Consider the following 25,158-nt stretch of genomic DNA (forward strand, 5'->3'; position numbering starts at 1 on the left):
CAAAAGTTTAAGTTGATAGATGAAGACGAATTTAATTATATTACCCAACTAATCAAGAGTGTCTTTGTAGAAGAATGCAAGAACTCTCAAAGAATACGAAAAGAATCAATCTTGACTAAAAGACATTACATCAAAATACATATTTGATATCGATTAAATTTGAAGTATTTATGCTTCATAGAGTACAACTTTCAATTAAATGGTGATCTTCCCCAAGGGTCCCCTACATTCTTCTTACTCTATTTGGGCGATCCCTTCATGGAGTTGCTATCCTTTGGACAAGTTTTCTTCAGGCTTTTCTATGGTCGATTTGGATTAAAAGAAATCATTAGATCTTTGAATCAAAGGAAAACACCTATCCCATCTTTTCTGATATTGTTCTTTCCCTTGCTTTCTCTTGGTGTAAATTGGATTCTCCTTTTTTCCTCTATAACATTTCTCCTCTTTTGTCCTTTTGTCCAATTGGGGATGTCTATTATAACTCTTCGTTTATTTTTCCTTTATAAATGTTATACATCAATGAAATTATTTCTTATATACATTCCAAACGTAAGTTTATAGTATTGATCCACCCTCATAACTAATGATAAATTCCGGTTTCCTATGCTTCTCATCCAACCATTTTGCTAATTTTAAATTAGAATGACATAAGGACAGGCATTTCCCATTTGGTCCAAGTCCACATAAAAAACACCTGTCTTTCATTTGACCCAAAGCTATCCACCATGGATGAGTTAGTAAAAGATGTAACTTCAAAATGATTTTCTAAAGTCTGGTTGATTTCCTTCCAATCATCTTTAGCCTTCAATTTAGAGATCAGCATAATTCAATTCCAGTCTAAATCTACCATTTCAGTTTCTTCTCTCACCCAATATGATCTAGGCATTTCTAAATTATTATCTGTAGATTTACAAGTCATAGATATCTGGATCTATAATCTCTATAATTGTTCCTTCAGACTTTGAGTTACTTTACAGCATCCTCATGTCTCCCTATTAACATCACACATCTGCAGTAGAACTTCCCCCGTCCACTACAAAACAAGTGACTATTCTCATAGGAAGTCTCTTAACATGACTCAAAAAGTTAGCTATCCTTTTTTAAGATCTCCAGCAGAAACTTGGATCATCTTTATTCTCCCTTACTTGGGCCACACAACACATCATATAGACCATTTTGAAGATATCCCCTTTTCTGTAAATGAACGGTTCCATTTTCCATTCTATCTTGTTCTAAAAAACACAAAGTTTAAAGGATATTGCAAAATTTCAACGGCAACAAAGATGAGATAAAAGAAGCGAAAACCAACTTATTTTCCATATCTTCTATCTAAAGCCATTCTTGATGTAGCCTAATTAGCTTCAAGGAGTAGTTCACCAAGAATCAAGATTGTGAATCTTTATTAGAATGAAAATGTGTTTCTTACGAGAGGGGAAAAACTCCTATTTATGTAGTTTATTACAAAGAGGGGAAGGACTTCTATTTATATAGTTTATTACACATGGGTAAAAGGGGAATTAGCCTAGAACATTATCCAATTAATTTCATTCTTTCTACATTATCCAATTAATTAGCCTCAAGGAGTAGTTCTCCAAGAATCAAGATTGTGAATCTTTATTAGAATGAAAATGTGTTTCGAACGACTTGTATTTATGTAGTTTATTACAAAGAGGGGAAACACTCCTATTTATATAGTTTATTACAAATGGGGTAAAAAGGAATTAACCTAGAACATTATCCAATTAATTTCATTCTTCCTACATCATTCTACCTCTCCAAAAAGAATTTAAAAGAAAAATGAAGCAAACAAGCAATAAAATAAACTCATTCAATGACATATGACCAAATCAACCTCCTACATTTTGAAAAAAAATATTTTGATTAAAAGAAGTAAATCCAAGACAAAATCCAACATTTCCACCAAGAGATGAACTTTTCCATCGGCCATAATCCCAAAAAAGATGTTTCTATCAAGCTCATTCAAAACCGTAATCATAAGACCAATAAAAAAAGAATTAGCTTTCAAAGAGAACCCTTCAAGAATCCATCTTCTTCATCATTCGCTTCAAGTTCTTTGACGTTGTGGTAATCAATTTCCAATGCTATCAGTGTGTCAGTCTTGCTCGATTTTTTTTTTTTTTAATTTCCGCCTCGATGTTTAGAGTTTCAATGTTCAATGCCTCTTTTCCATCTTCTTTGTTGGATTTTTCTTCTTCACTCGGGACTACTTCCGAATCTATATCTTCAAATTCTTCTTTTTCTTCTACTTCGTTCGCATGATTTTTGGTCCAATCACATCGTTTAACTATATGAGTCTTAATGGGATTTTCTCCTATTTTATCTTCAAAATTTTCTATTTGAAAAATTTTCAATTGCAGTTCCTTTGTTTTACTTAAGTATATGGAATTAATCCTTTCTTGAACTCTTGCAAATGAATTGATAATTGATCTATAATTTGACACATTTTTCTCAATGAATATTGGAGTTCTTTTGTTATTTCTTTATATTCTCCAATGATATATGATCAAAATAATTATTTTGTTGGATTTTTTAGTATGTTTCCACCTCATAATAGGTATAGGATTGATTCTTTGATTTTCTTCAATAGGAATCAACCTTTCTTGGTCGTGTTTCATAACCAAAAGTGTAATTTCGAGCCTTGAATGTTCTTTTTGGGTTGTGAAAAATCCATTCTTGATGGTTCTTTAATCTCCTTCCTTTGTTTGAATTTTAAAGGGTTCCCTCTAAATATATGTGGGTTGTTTGGCAACGAGCACAACACTCAAAGCTCCCTCTTGTGATTGGCATCGCCAAGATTTTTTCGGCCTTTCATTTGAACCTTTCATTTTTTCGGTCTTTCATTTGACTACGAGCATAACCTTTCATTTTTTCGGTCCTCTTGTGACTGGTGGTAGTTAGGGATGCAAGGTAAAAAATCGAAACCAAAAAAACCGCTCAAATTGATCGCAACCGATGTCAGTTCAGTTTGTAATTGGTTCGGCTTGGTAGTTACGATTTTTCTATTTGAAAAACCGATGAAATTCGGCCGGTTTTCGGGTTTCCCATGAAGCAAATCGAAAAACCCGAAATCAGCTGATAAATATTTTGATACTCAAGATGAAGATGCCTCATCCCTTTATTTAATCGATTATTCCAATTGGTTTCCTATTGTACAATAAATTAAGCCTAAGTTCTCACGATGCTAAAGGAGCAAAAGCAGAAAAGTTGAATGCAATCCAAAAGCCACAAAATTCATTCTTCAATCTGGGAGTAATAAGGGAGTTGAAAAGTCACAAACCTCAACTCATGGAAATGGAGAAATAAGGGAAGTCGAAAGCCATCTTGCTTTTTAATGAGGCGTGCCGAAGTAAATCACTTAAATATGGAAGCTGAAAAGTCCCCACAGCCGCAGTCATTAAAGCCATCATTGGCATATAAGAAACGACAAAAGTCCCTGCTTATTTGCTGTTTCAGATAAGGCTCCTTTGTCTCCACGATAGATATTATCATTCATTGCTGCCATAAGATGAAGAGAAAGGAAGTTGAGCCACCAATGCTAATAAAGAGAAAAGAAAGCAAAATTGTGTCCCCTGCAATGTAGTGCTTCACTCAGTCTCCTCCTCGATCGAACATGTATCATAGCCAAGCCTGAAACACAGCTCCATCAGTTTTCCTCTTCCTGCTCTCTATCTCATTCCTCTCCCTGCCTCCTTCCCTGTTTTTCCAGACCAATCGACCTCCCTGCCTTTTCCACCTCAAACAGTCGGTCCTTCCTCCTACCCTGCTCTCCCCTGCCTAACAAGGCATCTTCCTCCTCTATCTCTGCTTTCCCCAAGCTCCCTTTCCTCTCCTAAACATTAAACCCGCCCTTAACTACGCAAAACAAACCAGAAAAGGCTAACCAGGCCCGTTACCCCTCCTGCCTCTTCAAAACCTTCCAACGACTCTTATCAGAAGAAAGCACCTGAGGGAACATCCGAAAAGCCTCGGACTCACCATTAGCTCAGCCTCCTCCAAGCCCCAAAAAGCCAAAATCCCCTCTTCTCCAAAGCAGCCTTTTAATTCCAGGTTAGATTTTCCATCTTCTCTTTCCCCTTACAACCCGATTGGACCATCACCAAAAGAAACCTCTTTTTTCACCCCTAAACTTCACTCAATCAGTGAGAGAGATTGCCCTCCTGATTCCCCCTTTAGTATTAGTTCAGAGGAAAACGAGTGGCTTAGCAATTCAGAAGATCAAAATGAGTCAAATCTGGAAGAAACCATGCTTGCTGACCTAAATACCCTGTTTCAAACAGGGGAGGATCCTACTGCCGAGAATAAAATCCCCAACCCTGCCCTTCTAGCCCTTCCTTCAGCCCCTTCTGACCTTCCACCACACCTTCTGAGCTTAGTCACTGAATGCAACTTATTATTGGACTAACCTTTGGTTGGCATTGATAATTGTTCTCGAAAAGATGAAGATTGTATCCTGGAACACCAGAGGTCTCAAAGACATTAATAAAAGATTGGCCCTTAAATGATTCTTAAAGAAAATTAACCCTTCAATTGTGTTAATTCAAGAATCCAAGAAGGAAAATTTTGATGCAAGTTTCATTAAATCTTGAGTTCTAAAGATGTTGATTGGGAATTCGTTGAATCTTTTGGTGCTTCGGGTGGGTTGTTAACAATGTGGGACACAAGCCTAATTTCAGTAATGGAAACCCTCAAAGGCGGTTACTTTCTCTCAATTAAATGCAACACTAATTGTAAAAAGACTTGTTGGGTTACTAATGTATATGGGCCAACCGATTACAAAGAAAGAAAATTTGTGTGGGAAGAACTTTTGTCCTTGGTAGCTTATTGTGAAGACGCATGGTGTATGGGTGGCTATTTTAATATCACAAGATGGGCACACGAAAGATTTCCCTTGGGTAGAAGCACTAGAGGCATGAGAAAGTTTAATAAGTTCATTGAGCAAGCAAAACTCATAGAAATCCTGTTGAGTAATGGGAAGTTTCATGGTCAAGGGAAGACATCACTGTTTCAAGATCCTTACTAGACTGCTTCTTCATATCAAAAGGTTGGGATGAGTTATTTGAAAATTCTAGAACCAATAGACAAGCCCGGATTTTTTCAAACCACTACCCAATTTTATTAGAAGCCGGATCATTTAGTTGGGGTCCTTCGCCGTTCAGGTTTTGCAATAGTTGGCTGCTCAACAAAGATTGCATCCAAATTATAGAGAAAGCATGATTTGACAACAAAGCACATGGTTGGGCTGGTTTTGTATTAAATCAGAAACTGAAAGATGTGAAAACAGAGTGGCATCTCAGCAATAAGGAAGAGTTAAAACAAAAAGAGGAGAGGTTGCTAGCAGAAATAGAAAAATGGGGTACACTTGCTGAGAATTCCCCACTATCTAGCACTGATTATGCAGCTTGGTCTTCTTCAAAATTAGAACTAATGGCCTTATATAGGTTAGAAGAAATTAATCTATTGCAGAAGAGTAAATTAAACTTGCTTAAGCAGGGAGATGAGAACACAAGCTTTTTTCACAGATTCTTAGCAGCAAAAAAGAGGAGAAATTTTATAAATGAGTTTGTTGATGAACAAGGGATCCCAACAAAGTCGAGTGTAGAAATTGAAAACCTAATACTCAACTTTTACAGCAACCTTTACCTAAAATCTCCAGGGCAGAGGCACCTCCCTTTAAATCTAGATTGGCCTTGTGTGAACTCGAATAAGAATCTTCTCCTGCAAAATAATTTTTCAGCCACAGAAATCCTCTCAGTTATAAAAACCCTTGGCAAAAGCAAAGCCCCAGGCCCCGATGGCTTCACCACTGAAATTTTGCTAAAGTTTTGGCCTATTCTCAGGATAAGCTTCCAAGATATCTTTAATGACTTCTACAAGAATGGCAAGATCAATGCGTGTATAAGAGAGAATTTCATTTGCTTAATTCAAAAGAAGAAAGTAGCCATCAAGGTAAGTGATTATAGACCCATTAGTTTAACCTCATTAATCTACAAAGTCATTGTTAAGGTGTTAGCCGAGAGACTAAAAGGGGTTATGTTCGACATCATTGCTCCATCCCAATGTGCTTTCATAGAAGGAAGACAAATTTTGGATCCCATACTTATAGCCAATGAAACAGTGGAAGAGTATAGAGCAAAAAAGAAGAAGGGTTGGATACTTAAACTTGATATGGAGAAAGCTTTTGACTGAGTTGATTGGGATTTTCTAGAAAAAGTGCTTTGGGCCAAGAACTTCAATAAAAAATGGATAGAATGGATCTTGGGATGTGTTAAAAACCCACTTTACTCGGTCTTCATTAACGGGAGACCAAGGGGAAGAGTGGCCGCTTCAAAAGGGCTTAGACAAGGTGATCCTCTCTCCCCTTTTCTTTATCTTCTAGTCCGCGAAGTTTTGAGTGTATTAATCTCCAAACTCAACCAACCGGCATCATTGAAGGGATTTTAGTAGGCAAAGAGTAAGTCCAAGTCTCCATACTCCAATTTGCGGATGATACCATTGTTTTGCAAACATGACAGCACTATGCTGTCAAAACTTAAGCATACAGTGGAACTATTTGAATGGTGTTCAGGACAGAAGGTAAATTGGGATAAATCAGCACTCTACGGCATTAATGTGGATGATAGTGAGCTCTATACTACAACAGCTTCTTTAAATGTTTCGACTGACCATCTCCCCTTCCATTATCTAGGGTTGCCTCTAGGGGGTTACCCAAAAAGAGCCTCCTTTTGGCAGNCTTCCAAGATACCTTTAATGACTTTTACAAGAATGGCAAGAGCAATGCGTGTATAAGAGAGAATTTCATTTGCTTAATTCAAAAGAAGAAAGTAGCAATCAAGGTAAGTGATTATAGACCCATTAGTTTAACCTCATTAATCTACAAAGTCATTGTTAAGGTGTTAGCTAAAAGACTAAAAGGGGTTATGTTTGACATCATTGCTCCATCCTAATGTGCTTTCATAGAAGGAAGACAAATTTTGGATCCCATACTTATAGCCAATGAAGCAGTGGAAGAGTATAGAGCAAAAACGAAGAAAGGTTGGATACTTAAACTTGATATGGAGAAAGCTTTTGACCGAGTTGATTGAGATTTTCTAGAAAAAGTGCTTTGGGCCAAGAACTTCAATCAGAAATGGATAAAATGGATCTTGGGATGTGTCAAAAACCCACTTTACTCGGTCTTCATTAACAGGAGACCAAGGGGAAGAGTGGCCGCTTCAAGAGGGCTTAGACAAGGTGATCCTCTCTCCCCTTTTCTTTATCTTCTAGTCAGCGAAGTTTCGAGTGCATTAATCTCCAAACTCAACCAATCTGGCATCATTGAAGGGTTTTTAGTAGGCAAAGAAAAAGTCCAAGTCTCCATACTCCAATTGCGTATGATACCTTATTGTTTTGCAAACATGACAGCACTATGCTGTCAAAACTTAAGCATATAGTGGAGCTATTTGAATGGTGTTCAGGGCAGAAGGTAAATTGGGATAAATCAGCACTCTATGGCATTAATGTGGATGATAGTGAGCTCTATACTACAGCAGCTTCTTTAAATGTTTTGGCTGACCATCTCCCCTTCCATTATCTAGGGTTGCCTTTAGGGGGTTACCCAAAAAGAGCCTCCTTTTGGCAGCCGGTCCTAGATAAAGTACAAGGTAAACTCGACAAATGGAGAAGATTCAATCTATCTAGGGGTGGAAGAGCCACTCTTTGTACCTCAGTCCTTTCAAACCTCCCAACCCACCATTTGGCTATCTTCCTTATGCCCGAAGGGGTAGCAATTAAAATGGAAAGGTTACTACGAAGTTTCTTTTGGGACGGTAATAAGGGCAACAAGTAGAATCACTTGGTCAAATGGGAATTGGTTCAAAAACCTTTAGCAGATGGTGATCTAGGTCTTGGGGGGCTCAAAGCTATGAACATTGCACTCCTTGCTAAATGGGGGTGGAGATTTTTGAATGAGGAAAACTCTCTTTGGGGCAAGGTTGTTAGAAGCATTCATGGTATGGATGCTTTTGATTGGCATACGACAAGTAAAGGAGGTAGAAGCCTGAAAAGTCCATGGGTTAGCATCTCAAAGACATGGCTGAAGGTAGAATCCTTGGCTACTTTCAAACTTGGTAATGGCAGTCATATTGCTTTCTGGTTAGACACTTGGGAAGGACATTCCCCCTTCCGCATCCTTTTTCCTAGCTTATTCAGAATCACCATGCTCCCCAATGTCTCAGTTGCCGATCATTGGGATAATAACATAGCTTCGTAGTTCATTACTTTTCGAAGATCGCTTAAAGATGAAGAAGTGTTGGCCTTCCAAGACTTGTTGAGAAAAATTGTAAGTAGAAGCCCTCTCTCTTTTGATAAAAGAGTGTGGTCCATCTCAACCAATGGCCAATACACCGTTAAATCCCTGAAAAGCCACCTAACACCATTCTCCCCTTTGGAAAAGCCCATCTTCTCGGCTATTTGGAAAACAAAAAGTCCAAGAAGAGGCAACATCCTCATTTGGATTATGCTTTTCGTTCAGCTGAATGTAGCTGAAGTCCTTCAGAAAAAGCAACCAGCATCGTCCCTTTCCCCCACAGTTTGCCCACTCTGCCTACATCATAGTGAGGATTCCCTTCACATTTTCTTTACATGCCCTTACTCAAATTGGTACTGGAATAAGTTGCTGTGTTTTTTCAATCTTCCATGGACCTTGTGCAATGATTTCAAAAGTAACGTGTTCCAGCTCTTTGCTGGCCCCATCTCCCACAAATCCATCCGTTTGTTATGGTGTAATACTGTAAAAGCCTTATTGGCAAACCTTTGGTTTGAAAGAAATCAAAGAATTTTCCATAAAAAAGCCACTAGTTGCCAAGATCGCCTTGAAGCCGTCCGTCGTCAAGCCTCCTCCTGATGCCTCCTTTCCGACCCTTTCCGTGCCTATAGCCTTTCAGACTTCAACCTCAATTGGGAGGCCTTTATCTCAACCCCTCCTATCGGACAGCACTAAACTTCTCCAAATTTCCAGAATTCAGCAACACTTATTGAACTTTTTTTTTTTTATATATTTCCATTATTTTCAGGCCACTGTTTTGGCTTTATCCTTAGTTTTTCACTTTTGTTGTCTCTTTAGGCTTTGTCCTCTTTTTGTAATCTTGTTCTCTTATCTCCCAGTTATGGGTTAGAATTGGAGATGATGAGGGTGCTAAGGGAGTGTCAACCTAGTTGAGACGTTCGGGTGCATCTCCTGATCCTTTTACAAGCACTTGTATTCTCGCTTTACTCTTTGTATAACTCTCTTGTACTTGAAGCTTTCGCTCCTCTCTATTTATTAATACAATGGATCGTTTCTTTTTCGAAAAAAATGTTTTTATTAAATGTTTAGACCTAGGTTCAAAGAAGATGTGCCGCGCAGCTGGTTACACTTGTCTTATCTAAACATCAGGTCCCGTTTACGAGGCACGCAATACACATTTTTTTCCAAAGGGCAATTCTTACCTCCAAGTAGGCGGACCTTCATCTGATGGCCCAACGAAGTCCTATGCCCACTTTTGCACAGCCCATCGACTTGGCCAACCTGGATACTCAGTAAAAAGGGAACTGTCAGACTGAAACGCTTGAACCAAAATTAAAGTAGTTTGAGTGGTTCGATCTGTATTCTGGGCGGTTTGGTTGCGGTTCTTAATATTTATGTGATATTCTAATTGGTTCGCTTCGGTTTTGAGGCTCAAACTGAGCTGAACTAAACCGAACCGATTACGCCTCTAGTGGTAGCCAACATTGGCCCAGGCAGTTGCTGATACCAAATTGATGTAAGCTTAAGTAGCCTCAAGGAGTAATCCTCCAAGAATCAAGATTGTGAGTGAATCTTTTATTAAAATGAAAATGTGTTTCATAGAAGAGGGGAAAGACTCCTATTTATAGAGTTTATTACAAATGGGGTAAAAAGTTAATTAACCTAGAATATTACCTAATTAACTTCATTCTTCCTACATCAATTCTCCTTTTAACTCAATGCAGAAGTACTTATTTTCAACACGTACTGTTTAATTTCATACTCTTCTGAAAAATTAACAGAGAAACCAACCTTGAAATTAGAAGCTAAGACAATGCTTGCTTGTTTGAAAATTTTAGTTGTGCAACAGCCTTATCCAAAAAAAAAAAAAAAAAAAAGGCAGTCGTGAAACAGGTTGAGGCTTGAAAATCGAGAATTGGCTAGTGTTAGAAAAGCTAAGGGGAAAGAGGAGAGAGGAGAAACCAAGGAAGAGGTGACAGGAGAGTGTATCCATGAGCCCTAACCTTGTGTTCACTTCTTAAGCTATAAGATTAACTTTCAACTTGATTGTTGACCACCAAACGTTATTTCACTGTAGTTTCTGATTATTATAAAGCATTTCATTAGACACGGAATTAAGCTTGTTAGGTACTGCGGCTGGAAGTCCAGCAAATAAACTTTTCTTGGTTGGATTATTTGCTATTGAAATCCTACTTCGGAAAAGTATGATAATGTGTTTATTTGCATGATGACTTCTTCTGTTATTAGTGCTTTGTGTCTGCTCATCGTTAGCTTTGTTGTAGAGGATTCCTCTCTAGTCATATTTATTTAATGCCCCCACTGTATTTGCTTGTCATTTTCTCACTGTACAGTTGTCTTGATTATCTCTTGTCCATGCCCCTCTGGATTCTTCTGTTAACAGCATGTTTCAAACAGGAACTTGCTTGGTTATCTTTTGCTATCCAACAAAGAAAGGGATGACATTCACACAGCTACTAGGTGCTGCAACATGGTTTATGGTTTTGACCAACAGAACAAAGGTCTGAAATCTGCATATGAAATTCATGGTGCTGGAGCTGTGGCCTGCTATACAATTGGCACGAGTGATCCGAGGTTTTCTTTCCCAACGTGTTCATACCAGTGCCAGAGTGGGATTGGGACCATCCGACAACTTCAGAAGTAAAGTTGCCCTACTTTTAACAGCCTAAAACTAATAGTTTTTTGGGAAATTGTTTTAAATAGAAAAACTGTTGGAAATATTTTCAAATATAGCAAAATGTCACCGTCTATCAATGATAGATGATGATAGATATCGATAGATATTTATCACGGTCTTTGACTGTCTATCACTGATAGAAAATGACATTTTACTATATTTGTAAATAACTTGGCTCATTGTCCTATATTTAAAAATAACCCCCTTTTTAATTGATCACATAATTCATACGCACTAACCATGTTTCAATTAAGATAAATAAGTTGAAAAGCACCAAGGATGGTAAAAAATGATGATCAATTCATGGAATGACATCCAAAGGATGCCATCATTTAATTAAAGTCTGATTCTTGTGGTTCCTCTCAAGATTAGTTGGCTTTTTATTGTCAACTTTGATATAAATGTTGTAAATATCTTTGCTGGTTTTTGTTTTCTGGCTGACTAGACATGTGTGTCAAACAGCCAAGCGGGAGTGTATATTTTTCGGAATAAAAGAGAGTGGAACTTTCATCTTTGATAGGCATGTGGATTGCCAGCCTGATTTAGCTCAAGGTTAAGGCATCTCTGTGCCTCTAAAGGGTTGTAGGTTGAAGATCCATCCCCATTCGTTATGGAATGTTCTTAAAAAATATAAAGGGGCACTGATCATGTGATAATAATTTTAATATTAGCTGATTTTATGGATATTAAATGGCCTCATTTTTGTATTATTAGCGTTTTGCAGACCAGAAGAAATTATTATTTTATTTTTTCCTCATTTACAGATGCTTACGTCAAGAACCATGGAATTATGATGCTCGATATCTTCTTATACTAAACATTCTGCAGAAGGCACGTGAAGAAAGATTTCCCTGTCATCTACGCGTAACTATTGAGCGGCTAATCTTGGTTGCCTTCTCTAATGAACTGTATTTTAAGAAAGATACATCTCATCAATATAAGAAGTTTCAGCTTCTACTTTGTGCGTCTGAGATCAGTTTGCAAGGCGGTGGCCAAATTAAATGCATCAACTATGCCAAAGCTGCTTCCTCTATTTCACTTCCTGAAATATATCTTTTTTATGCACACTTGTTACTTTGCCGAGCCTATGCTGCAGAAAATGATTCTAACAACCTCCGTAAAGAGTTCATGAAATGTGTGGATTTAAAGACAGATAACTATCTTGGATGGGCATGTCTTAAATTTATTGCATATGGATATGAACTTCATGATGAATCCAGTCTCTTAGAACACAGTTTTAAGAAATGCTCGGTAGAGAGCAAGAATCTGCAGCACATGCGAATACCCACATTTACTCTGGTCGATGGTTTGATATCTTTTAGGAGCCAGGATTTTGTGGCTGCTGAGAAGTATTTTGCACAAGCTTGTTCTTTCGGACATGACGATGGCTGTCTCCTCCTCTGTCATGGTATCTTTCTGTCAAGTGGACGCTAAAATGCAAGCTAGTTCTTTCGAAATTCTTTTTATATGTTCTTTGTGGCGATTGTGTTGCTATGTTCTGCATTTCCAGTCTTCTAGATTTTCCTTTCTGAAACTATTTGTTTTCATTCTACATGAGTTGTCATCCAATTGTCATGGATTCATTGAACTTCAGTCTTTTTAATCCCAGCTCTTCAGGTTTCCATTTTTGGCATGGTTATTTATTTATTCAAATCCCTAATGAACTCAGGTGTAACCTGCATGGAACTTGCAAAGCAGCTTTGCAGTTCTCATTTCTTGAGGCTGGCTGTGGACAGTCTCCTTAAAGCCCAAGTAATTTCTGTTGTTCCAATACCAATTGTCTCTATCACACTGGCACAAGCAGAAGGGAGTCTTGGTTTGAAAGAAAATTGGGAGTCGGGCCTTCGTTTTGAATGGTTCTCATGGCCACCAGGTTTATCTATTATACTGGTTCTCCGTCTAATTTTATTATTATTATTTTTTAATCTAAGATGATTGTTGTGGCCTTTCTCGTTGAGGTGTTGACGGTAAATCTTCTATTACATGTTAAGATCGATACTACCTCTATTCACTTAGTTTTTTGTCCCAACAAAGGGTGTTAATTAGTCTTCTATAATAAGCGATTTAAATATATATGTATTTCTGTGTAGAAGAAATTATATTGTATCGTTCAGTACTGATTATAGATCATTGGGTTTCGATGGAATTGATTATTTGAGGAAATACTTTCTAAAGGAGTATCTGTTATAGGGAAATATGCACAACGGATTTTGTCAACTGTATGAATTGCTCCATGTTTCTTGCAGATATGAGGTCTGCGGAGCTCTTGTTTCAAATGCATCTGCTTGCAAAACAGTCAAAAGTTGGTTCTGATCAATCGAGGGTTGAGTTATGTCAGTCTCCCCTGAGATGGGTTCTTCGCGCAATTCATGTAAACCCTTCTTGTATGAGATATTGGAAGGTGCTGCAAAGCTTGTGGAATGAGGGCTGAATTTTCCAGGTCAGACTAGACGAAATGGATAGTGGTCGGAATTCTCTCTGCAATCAGCCTGATTCAGTCTCCAAGTTCCTATGGTTTAATGTCAGCTTGTTTTCTCCTGCATCCTAAGCGACATTTGAATCTTCATTCGTATGTATTCAAGTTTCACCATTTGATCTTTTGTGTTAATTGTTAATTTTAATGTTTGTGAAACCGTTGGGATTTAAGTTATTCTGTAAGAAACTGGCCATCATGTAGAAGTTATAAGATTGGAGCTAAAATTTAGTAAAAGATAATTGTACAAGTTTCAGTGAAAAAGGAATTTTTTCTTGTGATGATTTAATGAACCCAATAACGATATCTTAAAATTTTAAATTATACTCAATGTGGTCTGCCAGGTGGTGCCACGTGTTTTTTCCTCCCCCCCCCCCCAAGAGCTTAAAAGGTTCAATCAAACCCAGGAACCTGCACCGTCGTTTGCTGTGGTGGAGCCACCGCGCCTACCGTTTGATCTGATCGAGCGACGATCGAAGTTTCTCCAAGTTCTCCTCGGACCTTAAGGTTAGCTCCGACGAATTGCAACTCGAACGTCATAGTGGCGGGAAGGCTCTAACAGGAAAAGAAAAAGAGACGTAAAAGATAAAAAGAAAGATAATAGGAACAAACCAGAAAAAAGGCAGAAGCTGAACGTAAATGTATTTTTTTTTTAAAAAGTGACATGGCACAATGCGGTTGGTTGGCAAGAACTCCTATGGTCCAGCTTGCAGGCAAGTTTTTCTCATTTATAAATACCAAAAGAAATTATAAGAATCCTAAAACCATTCTCTTCTCTCTTCGGTAGGGAGTGAATTACAAAGTCAATGAATTTTGGCCCTTTGCTTATGTCAATATCATGAGAAATTACCATTTCAATCACAGTGCATTCGTCTTCTCTTTTTTCTTTTGTATTCTTTTTTTTCCACTTTTTCTCCTTCCGATTCTTGTTGGTTATGCTTCATCGTCTTTTTCTTCTTCTTTTTCTCTTCTTCCTCTTTTCTTCTTCTTCGTTCTCCAATTTTTTTTCCATTCCTTCGTTCTACAGTTTTTTCTCAAAGAAAAAAATTATAGTTGTCTGATGATAAACTGGAGGTCGGAATGAGAAGAGAGAGGTTGGATCGAGAAGCTAGAGGAAGAAGCAAAAGGAAGAATCTAAATAAAGGAAAAAATTCAAAGAAAAAAAATGACAGTTGTGCCTGATATCTGAGCAAAGGAAAAAAATGATGAAAAAAGTTGTTTATACTGTTGACTCGAAGAGGTAGCTGCATGAACACTCCTTGTAGCTTCTGTCTCTATCTTCTTCTCAGATAAGCTTCTCAACCCTCATGGTAGTTTCAACTAATTTGACGAAATCATTCCATTTAGCACTGACAGTGACTAGAGTGCAAATCTCCTCCTTCAAGCCATCTTCAAATCTTTTGCACCTATCCCTCTCGTCTTCAATTATTAAAATAACATATTGGATAGTTCTATATACTTTTTCTCATATTTTGCCACCGTCATCCTTCCCTATACTAACTTCAAAAATTTATTTCGTTTCATATTGGGTAATGATCTTGGATAGAACTTGTCATAAAAGAATCTTCTGAATTCTTCCCAATTGATCACTCTGTCTCCATGCGTAACTGAGTTATACGCCACCAGTCAAAAAGCAATGAAATTTTGGCCTCTTGTTTACATCAACGGTGTTTGAATTTACCACTGTGTCCCCAAAATTCACGCTTGACCTGGTCTAATGACTTGTGATGGTGTTTACATTCAACATGCGAAAGAAATTAGGATCTTAAATACTCTAATTCCATCAATTTTAGCTAAGAAACATGTAAGTTCATAACATTTTAGAAAGATATAGTTTCAGTATTATACTTTTGTAGAATCCTCCTCGCAATTCCAATTGAATTCTTCACTCTAATGCTGAAGAACTACTACTTGATCTTCTCTGAGGATGAATTTGAAGGGAATTGGAGAGAGTTTTCTAATTTTTGTGTCTTTTTCGCTAGAGAGAACCAAATCTCTCTATTTCATTTTAGTTGCATGAACCTTATTCTCTTAGCAAAAGATTTGAATTTTATTTAACTACACCATGCAACTTATTAAAGGTATGAAACCCTAAATCATGCTTACTATATATTATAACAAATTGTAACATACTTTTAATGCATGATACATGCTTCTTATGTTGAGATTTTAAATCTAGTGGCATACTATATGCACATACAGGATTTATTTAATTATAACATACATTCATAATGCATAAATAATTAAACACACTGATTTTGACATCCTAAACAAGCAAATAGTCTAAATTATTACAATAATAATTAGAAACAACCTCCTAAACCCTTTGGACTACATAAACAAACTCGAACCAACCGAACCGGACTTCTAGGGCTCCAAAATGGGTGGAAACAGTCAAATCCTTGTTGAACCAGGCCAAAAGGAGTCAAATCGATCCAATCGAACTGCCTGGACCGCTGGTTGACGCGCACATACGTTCTAGGTAGGCTGAAGCATAGCGTTGCAATGCTTTGGGGTGTTTCTCCTTTTGCTAGGTTGTCTGAAGAACAACATTGCAATGTTCCAAGGGTAGCGTTGAAACGTTGTGAGGCAGTAGCTTCAAAAACACTTTTTTGCTACTGAGCTTGGTTCCTTCTTTCTTCAATTACATCCTAATTGCAACTCTATTGACTCTAACAAATTTATAGACACTTAATCACACAATAAGGCCCATAAACAAAGAGCCAATTACAACAGTTAACATTGAATTGAAGAGAAATCTAATGCCAAAAACTAAAATTATCCATATTAGCACTCATTTTCATACAACCTATAAAAATCACCCACCAAACTAAAATTAACATGAATTAAGTGCTGAAATCATGCTCTGATACCAATTGATGGTGTTGACATTCAACATGTAGAAGTAATTAGAATCTTAAGTACTCTAATTCCATCAATTTTAGCCAAGAAACATGCAAATTCATAATATTTCAAAAAAATAGGGTTTCAATATTATACCTTTGTAGAATCCTCCTCCAGTTGCAATTCCAGTTGAATTCTTCACTCCAATGCTGGAGGACTACTACTTGATCTTCCTTACTATCCTCTTGACAATTAGATTGGGTGGTGGAACCCAAAATGAGGATGAATTTAAAGGGAATTGGAGAGGGCTTTATGATTTTTGTGTCTTTTTTTTTTTTTTCTAGAGAAAACCAATTCTCTCTATTTAATTTCAGTTGCATAAACCTTCTTCTCTCAGTAAAAGAATTGAATTTTATTTAACTACACCATGCAACTTGAGCACATGAGAAAATGACACCACATATCACAAATTGGGTAGAAATTGAAATGTGGGAAAAATCCACTTAGTGGTTTTTCATTTTACAATTGATTTAAAAGCAAAATCAATTTCCTAATTTTTGAAATCCAATTTCAAAAACTAAAATGAAAGACTGATTTTTATAAAATATTAATTTAATAATTAATATTAAATAAAAAACATTAATTTCTAAACAAAATTAATTCCATAATTAATTTTGTGTAAAATCAACTCTTAATTAATTAAATTAATTTAATATCAAATATTAAATTAATTGAACATCAATTCCTTAACCATGAATCTCTCTTCATGTATTTAATGTTTAAATCATATTTAAATATTACCAAACTCTCCAAATTTGTTTAATTTGTTAATTAAACATTTAATTATATCGTATATAATTAACGATTCCCTTAATTCGAATTTGAACGTTTCAAATTATCTCATCATACTATTAAAATTTAGTCCATTTTTGAGTTAGTAGGGGATCTAATGGAACTACAAATCATGGGCTCGAACGATCTGAGATTACCGGTAAAACTCTTTAACTTAATTAACCAACATCTTTAACTACCAGTAACTCCACTAAAGCCCAGTAATTGCACTCCCTTCATTATAGATATATTTTTGTCCACTTGATTTAACCATGATTAGTAAGTCAACCCTTCGCAGGTTATTCGTAATAATGGCTAGGTCAACAACCTGTTTTACCATCGAGATTACATCTTGCTCCTTAAGTCCCACTGATCTTCTAATGAACAATTAGTTTGTGATCCAATCACCAAAACGAGTCCCTCTTGAGCCAATAAGAGGGTGAGGCTCCTTGTTCAAGATTCGGAGTCAGCACTTAAGGGAACAACCTCTCTACTATCCCTAAAAGCGGGTAGGAGTGAATTTCATCTTGTAGGACTATGTCCCTAGCTATCAACCTGGGCTTACCCCTAAAATGGGAAGCTTATTGAGCCAACCCTCACCCATGCAAATCTAAGGATAATTCCGAATAAACAGAAGTTCATAGTTAGCTCAGGATTAAGGTCAAGTTACCTAAGTCATCCCTTTGATATAGTCAGCCTTAAACAGTAAAAAACGTTATAATGTAAGAGTGACTTATTTCTCGGTCTGATATTATACAAACTCTTTGCATAGGATGCCCCCACTCGCATGAACGATTCAGGATCACATCGTTTGTACTAAATATAAAGTGGGCTGCATCTGATAATATTTCCAGAATAAGGTATCCAATCTTATCCGTATACTATAGACTATTTTGGCTATCTACTTGAACTTGATCCACTCTTATGTCTCCACATAAAGTCCAAATACTCATGTAATAGTCATGGATCTTAGTTTATTAGATTTAGTTTTTATAAGTGTAATTTACATATTCAATAATAGTTTAATTGAATAAACCTCAATAACTTCCTTATTTCAAATAGAATATGTTTAATTTTACAAACGATGAATTTTAGGACATACAACCCAACAGCTTGATCGCTCCCGCTTTTCGATTGTGCTTCTCAATCAGGTTTCTCACTCTTTCTCCTAAATCTTGCTTCTCTCTCATAAATTCACGATTCTCTTCATTTCACTTCCTGATCTTGATCCTCTCTCCATCTCGATCTTGTTTCTCTCTCCTATTTCTAGATCTCACTTCTCTCCTCTCAATTCATAATTTCTTTTTACTTTACTTCTTAATCTCGATCTTCTTTCCATCTCGATCCGCTTATCTCTTCCTCTCGCTCTTTGGTCTCACTCTAACCTTATTCAAGAGAAGAGAAGAAGAAGAAAAGAAGATGGTAGAGAAAACACATAAAGAAGAAGAAGAAGAAAAAGAAAAAAAAGAAGAAGGCAGAAGAAGAAAGAAGAAAAAAGAAGAAGACGAAGGTGGAAGAAGAAGTAACGTGTCACACACCCTCCTAGAATTACCTCTTCCATCAAGAAGGAGGTGTGAGATAGCAAATACCCCTTTTGTGTTACTTACTGTCTTTCTTAACCTGTTTTACCCAATAACTTCTATAACCTAGTAAACATCTTAACTTGCACTCTTATTTTATTATAACCAAGCTTATTGTTTATACAATTTAGTTTACATGTTTCCAAATCCAAGTACAAACAACTCGAGCCCCAAAAATACTGAAACTAACTAAACAAGAATTAACCATGTGATGTGGCAGACCTTGACTTCCCATGACACCCAGAACTCTTCCACTACTTGGAGAGACAAAAACGAAAAGAATGGCTCGGAAGTCTAATGAGCGGTGTTTTAATACGAACATAGGATTTTCATTTGAAAATATTTATAAAATTAGTTTAAATGTAAGCCAACATCAAAGTATTGAAGTATCCAAATAGGTTACTAAACACAAACATCAACATAACAAATAGTAGTATGACATGACAACAAATTTTCTTCCAAGTATACCTTAGAATAAAATCCATATCACATACAAGTTCCGAAAATCATACCAACCCCATACTCAATACAACTTGTCTTATGTGCACATGTCAACAATATCCCGTTAGACGTGCTCGAGACACGTTAACATAATCATGGTATATTACACAATGGTTGACATCCATTTCTATCAACCACAATAAACTATAAGTTTTCTGACCCAATCTAGAGATTTCAATTCAAACCATTATCTCTGTAGAAATTATTTAGAAATAGTAAATAAATTTTGATATAAAACATACTTTCATGCAAACCATAAATAAAATATATTTATGTAAATCCAAATTTCAATCCAATAGAAAACCAGTGATTCTTAATTAATTCCAAAGAAGTCACATAAAAAGATCATGCTAGGTTTCTAAACCATACTTATATAATACCATATAATAGTATAATAACCAAAAAATTTGAAAGTAAACCACTCATAGTTCCCCAACAAGGATTCCTTGACCTCTAAGTCTTCCCAGACTCAACTTGGATCCCCAACTCCTTTAGTTTCCAACTTACCTTGGATTATTTCAAAATTAGTTAAGAATTCTAAATTTATTCCATTTAGGACTAGAATATCCTTAAAAATACCTTCTTGTCCTTAAACTCTACTCACCAACTCAAAATAGTGCAAACTAGGTGTTTAGCACTTCATAGGCAACACTCTCTGGCTGGGCAGGCGCGGAGGGCTTGTTGGGTCTGTAGACGCACAGGAATGGGTGGATGAGCTGCTGGTGCGTGCTGACGCATGGGCACGGCAGAGAGTGTTGATGGCGTGTATAGATGCAAGGTGTGTCTCGGGCTGGCTGTGCAACAGGGCAAGGCGTGAGCGCGAGCGTGCATGTGTGGCCTGTGCGCGTGAGTTATGCTGCACACTGGATGCACAGGCGGTATTGCGCGTGAGTTATGTTGCCAAGTAATTAATTAACCCCAAATCATTAGAGCTTATACTTTGCAAGTCCATTAGGTCTCCCTGCTAGCTAACAATAGATTAACAAGGACCATCAGTTTTGAAAAAATTTGAAATGTTCAAATAGAAATAGTGAGTTTATGTTAATTGTATGTGATACAATTAATATAATGTATACAGATGTATTATAATATAAAGTTTATTTTGAATGAGATTCAAAATAAAACTATATAATATAAGAAGTGTATTAAATAATATGAATTAGATTCATATTAAAACTATAGATTATGAGAGAGAAGTGTATTTGAATATGATTCAAATATATATTTAATTAAATATGAGATATTTAATGAGGTAGTGAATGATGACTCCACTCTCTTTCTTAAATACAGAAGGTCTGCATTATCAAAAGGTTGCTGTTGCATTGAAAATGGTTGGTGAATTTAATGAATTCAATAAATGCCTTCTGTCGTGCCTTGTGTTAAACACAATGTTTTCTCTATTTAGACCCAAGTGTAAGTCCAAATAGAGTTCCTGGTGAGTCCAAGGTCGAACACATGGACTATAGACTAAAGATATATTTGAGCTTGATGAATGATCTTAATGCGATAAATTCTTAATTAATGTGGCGAGTTAGTTTTATATAGCTAAAGTAATGAGTTTATTACAAGAGGTGGTGAGTGATGATGCAACAAGTGTGTTATGATACATGGAATGATAAAAGTAAAGATGATGATGACAAATGCAAACACAATTAAGCAGCATGTATGGAAGTGAAGGAAAAATCAATTGATAAGATAGAGAGAAGAGTTATTAACATTTTCTTAAGTTACACATAAGTTATGCATGTATATCATTAACTCATAAACTGAAGAACTCACCTCTCAGTGTTTTTGAGCCACATTGACCCTAGTTCTAGGACGTTTGCTCGAGTTAATTTCAGACAAAAGGTTAACTTTATTTCTAAAGCTACTTCTTTCCTTGCTTAATGACGTCCACAATCACTTACTCTTTCAAGCAGTTGATCATTTTTACTTAAACCGATTTGTCAGATGAATTCAAGTAATATTTTCAGTCACACATTAAACAAGTGAACTTTAACTACGCAAAACTTGTGAAAATGCTAGTTCAACCTCCTCAACTCATTAGAAATTTAGTTACACATGATAGAGGAAAGATAAGATATGAATAGATGAAAGATGATAGGCATCAGACTTATATTAAGAAATATAAGTTCCAATCTCAACTTTTAATACAAATTGAAATAATAAGAAAATGGAATAAAGATCAGATATGAGATGTGTCAAGCTATCAGTTGCGATGTCTTGCTTCCTTTGGCTTGGATGGAGGTTGCTTCAAATATTGTAGTGGTCTCTTCCCTTTCAGAGAAGAAGATTGGGTTCTCACTCAGAATTCTTCAGAGAAACTTGAGAGGTTGAAGACAGTGGTGGAAATGAGGAGATATTTGGGTAGAATTTTGGCCAATCTCTTGAGAGAAAGTCTTACACTTGCATTTAATTCTATTTATAGGCGTCACAAAGAATGTTCTTTGCTTATTTGTAATGATTACCAGATACCTTTGCATTTAATTCTATGCCCTGCTGCACCGAATATCGTCACAAATTTATTGACTTTGACGCGACTATCTCAAATCAGCTACCAACTTGCACTTTGATTTGACATCCACTACCCTTGCATTTGTTGTTTTCTACTATGCATATTCCTACTCAATGCATAGTTCTTTGTGTGCAAGGATGAAGTTTGATATGATCTTTTTTAATGTGTCCACAATTTCAACTTTTCTTTCCTTGGTTGATTTTTGCTTCTTTTCTTACGAATCCTATGTTTAAAGCTGTTAGATTCCTTGGTTTTCAAGATAATGAGTTTTGTAACGCATGAACACAAAGTTTAATTATTTTCATGAATTTCATTTTAAGTTAACACATTTTCCTTTGAATTTTCCTAATTTTTCTCAATAAAAAGCTACAATAACTTGTATTTCTACAAGTTATTAGTTGTCCATTTTGTTGATACATGAAAAAATCTCTCCCTCTCTCTCAAGCAATATCTCACTTTCTCAATTTTACAGAGAATCATCACTCTTCTGTTTTGTAAAAAGAATAAAAATCATCTCCTTTTACTTTGAAAAGAAGGCTTCCACAAGCCGGTTCTTGCCAAGAAAATAGCCGAAAGACTTTTTGGAGGCGTCCTGTATGTATTGTAGAGATCTATGCATGAAGGAGGAACAAGAAAGCTTGTTCTTCAAAGGTAACATTATGTTGCCCTGTAATTTTCATACTTAACTTGAATAATACTGCATTATAAATGTATTGGTTTATCTCTTTTGTGTTGTAAAATTCTAAGGCAAAATCAAAGCAAAAGCGACCACTCACTTCTACTCAAGGATTCGATCCCTTTAAAATTGATATCATTTGATTATCAAATTGCACATATAATTTTATCAGAGTCTATTAATTACATACTTCTATAAAAGAAATAGTCATATACTTATAATGTTGTCATTGATACTTTTATATACTTATCTTTGGCAATTAAAATTTGGTCACATAAAGTCTTAATAGGATTAAGAAAAAGGCTAAAAAGTGGTCATCTAAATAAGTTAGAAAACAACCTTTTAACATTATGTATGTCTTATCTTGGAGATAAGATGACCAAAAGTTTTTTCTTTTATATATAAGAAAAAGTCTTAAGAACCAAAGAACTCTTAGAGCTCGAATGTTCAGATCTTTATGGTCCGACGAATGTCAAGACACAAGGAGAATATGGATATTTCATCGGTTTTAGTGATGATTATTCAAAGTACAAATATATTTACCTAAATCATAAGTTTAAAACACTTGAAAAATTCAAGGTGTATAAAAACTTTTAGGTAAAATAATTAAGATATTTCGATCAGATCAAGCTGAATAGTACAGAAAATCTGAGATTTCTAGGACTATTTGATAGAATATAGAATCAAGTAACAACTCTATACATCTAGTACCTCGGTAGAACAATGTATCAAGAAAAAAACATAATCATGTTAAACATGGTTCAGTTGTAAGATGAGCTTTTGCTCAATTGCCGAAATCGTTTTGGGGATACACAGTAGTGACTTTTATATACTGTTTGAACATCATTTTATTAAAATGTTTCTGAAACTCCATATGAGATATGGAAAGGTCAAGCTATTTATGACAAGTAAAAGATGTTTACATATTTCAGAATTTGGAAAAGACCGGCACATGTGTTAGTATTGAATCCTAAGGTATTGGAACATCGTTCAAATAATATGCCTATCTGTAGGCTACTTAAAAGTAGCATACTTCTTCAACCCAGGAGAAAATCAAGTATTTGTGTCGACAAATGCTACTCTTTCTTGAAAAAGTATACTCAATAGATCATCCATAATTTTATCAATTTTTTATACTAGTTATAGAAAACAACAAGAGTTATTGATTAAGCTAACCCTGAAACAAAAGTTGTTAAGACAAGTCAGGTGCATCTTACTCAAAGAGTTAAGAGTGTCTCGACATAGTGGGAGGCTTGTATGACATCCTAGCCATACCATGAGTTTAGTAGTGATGGAATAAACATGCATAAAGTGGAAGTAAACAGAATCATTAAGTACTCTAACTACACTTAATTTGAGCTACAAAAGCATGCTTAAAATAGTTTCAAGAGAAAGAGGGTTTCATATGATGTATACCTTTGAAGAATCCCTCTTGATCCTTGTTGTGCTCTACAAATTTGACCTAGAAATCACTAGTAGATCACCAAGAGAAGCTTCTCTACTATTCTTAGCCTTGGATTTGAGTGGTGGAACTCTCAATTGAGATGAATTGGATAAGGGATTGGAGAGAGCATGAGAAAGTTTCAAAAACTTTAGAATTTCCAGAAATTTAGCATGCCAAACTCTCTTCCAAATCTGAAATGAAAGTCTTTTAACTAGTTTTAGCATGCAAACACCTAGTCTTTGAGCTAAATGACACCTCAATTAGCATTAAGTGAGTGGGCAAAGTGTCATAATATGGAAAACTCCACTAGAAACTCTCAAAGTTGGATTTTTCCACTTAAATTAAAAAAAATCATTTTTTAATTTATATAATTTTAAATTTAATTAATTTTACTTTAAAATTAAATCAGATAAAATTAAAATTAAATTCTAAAAATTGAATTTTCATAAATTAAAAATGATTAATTAATTAATTAAACATATTTAATTAATTAAATAATAATTTAATATCAAATATTAAATTAATAAAACACCTAATTCAAGCATGAATCCAATTCACGTAATCAATATTTAAATATTTTAAACTCTCCAATTACATTTAGTTTTGATAAATTTAAACATTTAATTATATCGAATATAATTATGCAAATCCTAAAATTGAATTTGAACATTTCAAATTCCAAACCCTAATTTCGAATTTGAACACTTCAAATTCGCTCGATTTTCTAATCCAAGGTTTAATCTTTTACGAGCTAGTAGAGGGATCTTATGGACCTATAGATCATGAGCTCCAACAATCTGAGATTAATTGGTTAAATTCTTTGATCCGAATTAATCAATATTCATTAATAATTGAGACACACCACTATAGCTCGATGGTTGCACTCTTCTCACTATAGATATATTTCTGTCCACTTGATTTAACCATAATTAGTAAGTCGACCTTTCACAGGTTATTCGTAATAACGACTGGGTCAAATGTCGTTTTACCCCTTAAATTACATCTTGCTCCTTAAGTCCCACTGATCCTCTAATGAACAATTAGTTTGTGATTCAATCACCAAACCGAGTCCCCCTCAGGCCAATGAGAGAGCGAGGCCTCTTGTTCAAGACTTGGAATCAACACTTAAGAGAACAACCTTTCTAATATCCCTAAATCGGGTAGGAGTGAATTCCATCTTGCACCCTGTCTTACCCCTGAAATGGGAGGCTTATTGAGTCGGTGCTATTGAGTCAACCCTAACCTATGTAAATCTAAGGATAATCCCAAATAAACAGGAGTTCATAGTTAACTCAAGATTCAGGTCGAGTTACCT

The 25,158-nt window shown here is 35.7% G+C and overlaps 1 protein-coding gene across 4 annotated transcripts in view; it reads left to right on the top strand.

The window, feature by feature from the left end:
• The window catches only part of LOC120086114 (tetratricopeptide repeat protein SKI3), a 37,752-nt gene extending 24,036 nt beyond the window's left edge, over positions 1-13,716 (top strand). For all 4 annotated transcript variants that reach the window (XM_039042559.1, XM_039042560.1, XM_039042561.1 and 1 more), the window contains 4 exons: positions 10,700-10,942; positions 11,744-12,387; positions 12,649-12,852; positions 13,226-13,716. In XM_039042559.1, the coding sequence (XP_038898487.1) occupies positions 10,700-10,942; positions 11,744-12,387; positions 12,649-12,852; positions 13,226-13,410 (1,276 nt within the window). In that variant the 3' untranslated portion in view covers positions 13,411-13,716. The remainder of the gene's footprint in view (positions 1-10,699; positions 10,943-11,743; positions 12,388-12,648; positions 12,853-13,225) is intronic.
• Positions 13,717-25,158: the final 11,442 nt, after the last annotated feature.

The sequence above is a fragment of the Benincasa hispida genome, chromosome 9, assembly GCF_009727055.1.
Source record: "Benincasa hispida cultivar B227 chromosome 9, ASM972705v1, whole genome shotgun sequence".
NCBI classification, from domain to species: domain Eukaryota; kingdom Viridiplantae; phylum Streptophyta; class Magnoliopsida; order Cucurbitales; family Cucurbitaceae; genus Benincasa; species Benincasa hispida.